The sequence below is a fragment of the Bactrocera latifrons genome, unplaced genomic scaffold (assembly GCF_001853355.1).
Source record: "Bactrocera latifrons isolate USDA-ARS-PBARC rearing strain unplaced genomic scaffold, ASM185335v1 scaffold_12, whole genome shotgun sequence".
NCBI lineage: Eukaryota > Metazoa > Arthropoda > Insecta > Diptera > Tephritidae > Bactrocera > Bactrocera latifrons.
In genome coordinates, this window is record NW_017534630.1 from 821,702 (window position 1) to 826,980 (window position 5,279).

The 5,279-nt window shown below is 37.3% G+C and overlaps 1 protein-coding gene across 1 annotated transcript; it reads right to left on the minus strand.

The window, feature by feature from the left end:
- Nucleotides 1-620: 620 nt before the first annotated feature.
- Nucleotides 621-4,579, minus strand: LOC108978226 (probable cytochrome P450 12c1, mitochondrial). The gene is made up of 6 exons (XM_018948383.1): nt 4,342-4,579; nt 4,085-4,196; nt 3,755-4,001; nt 2,182-2,295; nt 1,326-1,761; nt 621-1,271 (listed from the first exon to the last, which is right to left on the minus strand). The coding sequence occupies exons 1-6, from the start codon at nt 4,468-4,470 to the stop codon at nt 675-677; spliced, it is 1,635 nt and encodes a 544-aa protein (XP_018803928.1). The 5' UTR covers nt 4,471-4,579; the 3' UTR covers nt 621-674.
- Nucleotides 4,580-5,279: the final 700 nt, after the last annotated feature.

The following is a 5,279-nucleotide window of genomic DNA, read 5'->3' on the forward strand; positions in this document are numbered from 1 at the left end:
CGATAAAATACAGCTTGTGCAAGAATTGCGTCCGCTTGACATTCCCAAGTGACATCGTTTTGCTCTACCTGCATTGGTTCAGCGATCGGGCCCATTTATGGCTCAATGAATATGTAAACAAGCTAAATTGCCGCATTTCGAAAAAAGGGTAATCTGAAAAGTTTCAAGAGCTGCCACTTAATCTAGAAAAACCACGGTTTGCTGTGATTTTTGGGCCGATGGATTCATAGGTCCATATTTCTTCAAAACTAATGCCAGTGAGAACGTAACCTTCAATGACGACCGTTGTAGCTTCAGGAACCGAATATTTGATGCCTGAAATTGAAGCTCGCGACCTCGGCGACATACACACTTCATGTTTTTGGCGGGTCGATTGGTCACCAAGATCATGTGATATCACACCGTTAGACTTTTTTCTTTGGGAATACGTAAAGTCTAAAGTGTATGCGGACAATTCCTCTTCGATCTAGACATTGGAGCAAAACATCACGTGCGTCAGTTACCAATCTAAATGCATGAACGAGTTGTCGAAAATTGGACTAAAATGATAGACCATCCAAGATGTAGCCACTACCAATATTCTCCAAAGCATAAAACAACAAAAGCGAAATTAAAATTAGTTTCATATAACATATCACATCTCAGGTTTTTATTTAAAAATAAATGTTCCATTCTTACTTCAAATCTGAAAACTTAAACGTTAGCGGAATGGCGGGAGTACTAATTAAGTGATAACTGAACGGTTTTTCTACCGAATGATTGTACTCGATATTGAAATTGCGCACTAAATTTGCCAGCGTTAATTCCATTTCTATTTCAACAATGCGCCTGCCGACGCAACTACGCGGTCCAAAACCGAAAGGCAAATTGATAAATTTATTCACATTCTCAGCAACTAGGCGCTGTCCATCGGTTAGCGTTGTATCCTGCTTTCGTAGCCAACGCTCCGGTATGAACTCACGGGGCCGTGGATAGAATAGCTCTTCATTGGCCAGCATATTTGTGCTAAGCAAAGCACCGGTGCCCTTAGGCACCTGATAACCACTCAGTACAAGGTCGGCACCGACTTCGCGCGCATTACCGAAAGCGAGAGGGTAGAAACGTAACGCTTCCTTGATGCAGGCGCGTAAGTACGGCAATTGTTTCATAGTTTCAATAGTGAACTGGTCATTGCGGTGTGGCAGCACGGCAATTAGCTCTTCACGTAGCTTCTGTTGCTTTTCGGGGTTCTTAGCGATGCAGAGTAGTATGGCAGTGATTGCACTGGATGTCTAGTAAAATTATTTTATTATATTTTTGTTAAAAATTTCTCTTATGATACTCACCCCATCCACACCAGCCATCAGCATATCCATTGCCATTACTATAGCTGTCTTGCGATTGATTTTCAGTAGTTTTTCTAGAACACTGCGTTCTTCACCATCCTTTGAGTGGTTTTCTTCCAGACGTACCAACGCTTCATTTACATAGTGATTCGTTATATCGAACATTAGATCCATTGATTTAGCGAAGCGCCTGTATGACGGTGTGGTAATGTATTTATAGAATGATGGCTTAATGCCCAAGTCATAAATGGACTTTAGAAATGCGCTCATGTGCTCACAAAGTACTCTGACTTCTTCCAAGTCGGGATTCCTACGAATCAAACCGAAATCATGATCTACAGCAACTACTCCAACAKAATCAAAAGCGAGATGGTTGATGTCCTCAAAGAAGTTGTTGGGTACTTCCAGTGTATGGGGATCGCGTATTTCACGTATTCTAAGATATTGAGAAAGTGCAATTATTAAATTAAAAATTTGAAATTCAAAAAATAATTCAAAATATTTAATAAAATTACTTTACTTGTTAATTTTAAAGTTTCAATGCAAGAATATATAAAATGTACACAATTTATTGAAACGGCCAGGCTTTATTATAAAGATAATGATTTGTCTTTATGTTTTCCGAATAATTTCAGGCAAATGAGTGTCGGTGCTTGATCGAGTAAATTCCAATCGAGCGGTCCAATTTTCTCCGAATATTCTCTTTCAAGCAGGCAATCGTCTCGGGATTATCGGCGTACACAATCGACTTTACATAACCCCACAAAAAAGGCCAGCACCAAAAAAAGTATTGTCTTATTGAAAACCACATGTCCAACAAGCACCCTGTACTTCCTATAGAATTCTATAAGCTTACCTTTCTATAAACTCTAAATTCACTTTCTGTAGCGGCTCCAAATAGAGTTTGGCATTTTTAGGCTGCATCAAAACGGGATTTACTACATGGCGGAACTGTGCCCATTTTTCACCGCTATTTTAAATAGATAAAATTTGAGTTATTCACATGTAATAGATAAAATGTTAAACATAATCGAATCTATGTTATATATGTATAATATGTACATATATATAAAATTTGTCTCTAATGAGTAAAAATATTCGCACTCTCTAGAGCCCAGAGAGTACTATCGGGTTTTTCAATAGAGACGCTACAAAAGTAGGGACAGCAAACGACGCCATTCTTTCCCTCTTTTGACATTTTTCTTCAGTAAGGTCTGTCATTTTATCACGGAAATATGCATGTGTATAGAAAGACTCAAATCAGTCTCTCACAAGTTGTTCTCAAGCATTGGGCATCTCTGTGACGTCATTGTGACAAGTTTTGCGACATCCTTACAAGATCAAATTGATTTAAGAACTGAAGCCGCTTGACCACCAGAAGTGAGCGAAAACTTGAAAATGATCCGAATTTTCATCGAAAAATCATCTTCGGTGCGATGATTCTGACTGAATGGCTTCATCAATAAGCAAAATATACGTTATTGATTAGGCAGTAATCCACACGTACTCCATGAGCCACCATTGGATCCCAAAAAAATTACGGTTTGGTCCGGTTTAGGGACGGCGGTGTCATAGGCCTGTACTTTTTCCGTGATGATCACGACTGGCACGTTATTGTGAATGGGAATTGTTGCCTCTCAACGGTTCAATGTTTCAAAGTCTGAACTTCTGCAAGCGTGCCCGTGGTGGCTATGCAAAAGAAATAAAGTCCATACATAATGGCATCGAATGGACTTTCACAGAAATAAAAAATTTTATCCATGACTTTGGTAGCGCTCTTATTTAATCATCGGTCCAAAACGGTACGAAGCTGACAAAAGTACTCGGTCACGGTAGAAACTATGCAGGAGTTGTTCATTTTACTGTATAAAACTTTTTTTAAACACTCTCAAAAATAAGTTCATGTTTCCACATTTGATAAGAGGTACGCATTGCTTAGCCGGAGTACTCAGTAGCATATATGTATATTTAATGGGAAATAAGATTAAAATGTCAGATATGTGGATATCACATTCCGCATAATTCTTTTTATAAGTGCTCATGGTTAAGTGAAGCTAGCGTACGCTGGTTATTTTTGGAAGACAATTTCGTTTCAAAATAATCAGACGAGTTTCGAGGAGTTCCCAAATTGAGATTAAAAGAACTAGGATAAAGTCAGTCATCTGTTGAAATATACTCAGTGGTTATCTAATATAAATACTCAAAAGCGAATCACGTTTCCGATTTCCTAAACAATGGCGACATATTTCAGTAAATCTAAGTAAATATGAGGTGGTGTGTTGCATGACTCGTTACAGCTGGTTTCACAGCTGTTCCTCTAGGAAATGCTATGCCGCAAATATAAGGCATATATACTATATACTAAATATCTGGCCAAACAGCCGAAATGTAAAAGTTTCATATTAAAAATAGTTAGAACAAACTCTTACTTATCATTCAAACCCATAGTTTCCTTGAAGAATCCGTCCTTGCGGTTTTCTCGATAGTATCTCACCGCGTCAGTACCAGGACGGCTTGGCCAAATACCTTCCGTACGATAGACTTTTTCAAAATCGTCGACATTGAAGAGTACAACAGAATCAGGCTGTCCAATCACACCAGGCAAACGGTAAATGTCACCGAGCCGTTCACGACATTTAAAAACGAAATCATTTAACGAAAGATCGGCAAATTCACCTGCAAAGTAGAGGAAAATAAAAAGAGATCGAAAAAAACTTTAATAAAAAGAATACGAAGTAAAGTTAGTAGCTCCAACTGACCTCCTTTCAAGAAGCCACGTAGCATTTGATATCTGGTCAGTCTCGGCATAGATTTATAAGGTAGAGCCTGTTGCCACTCCACGTCCGCTGGTTTGTTGTCAAGACCTTCAAACTGAGGCAATAAAAAATGCGCATTGTAATAATATTTTTATTTTACTATTTATATTATATATTTATTTAAAATTAGAAAAATATAATAATGATGAAGGAAATATAATAAAATATAAAATATGAGCCACTTTAATGCATTTATTTACCACCTTGACATTGCTGACTGTCGATTGAAATGCGACTTGGCATTTTTGCAACTGTTGTTGCTTTTCATTGTGTATAAACAAACGCGTAATAGTCGTGCCGGCACAACGAACATTCAAAATTGCTGACATTCTGAAAACGATTTTCACGAAAACTCAGATTTGCATACAAACTCGGTCGAAATGTAAATATTTCGCACTTTCAGAATAAAGTTGGAAGCTTTGCGCTTGACTCACGGCATAAAACTGAAAAGTGAAATAAAGTAGCTGTCACTGGTGTATGCAATTAATAATGAAAACAATGATGACAATGCCTCAGAATTGGGGAGGGGTATTTAAGAATGATTAGATTGCAATTATTTGAAAACTATGAGGAAAGTGGTTTGTTTGCGAAACCGTTTTCGTTGTTAAGTATGGAAAAAAACAATTAAGTTAGTTATGTAATTTTCCAGGGAAAGTGGATGGTCATGGATCGTAAAAACTCGATGTATTATATATTATATTAACCGTCTTGAATTGAAAGCACTGGCTTTTCCTATTTTAGAATGTATGTTAGTAGCTTCCAAAATTTCATATTTGGATCTGCTTAGTTCAACTTATAACCCTTTCAAAATTTATTTGCTCGCCTGCAGTGATAAGATAATTATAGTATGCACATTTATGAGTATGTACTTAGGTGCTTATGTACTTAAGTCAATAAACTTGGGTGTAATGGGTGTAACATTCTGAAGTATCGCGCGGTTCAGAAAAAATATTTTGTTGTGGCGTAAAGTAGTTTTAAAAAATATTAAGGTATATCAATAATACAATAATATTTAATATAGGTTTAGCGGGCTTCGAATCAGCTCGTTATATTTGCGTGCTGCTCTCTTTTGTGAACCAAATTTCATATAAAGAGAGAGTATGCGGATACCTCAGAAAAGTGTTATAAATGCTTCTTC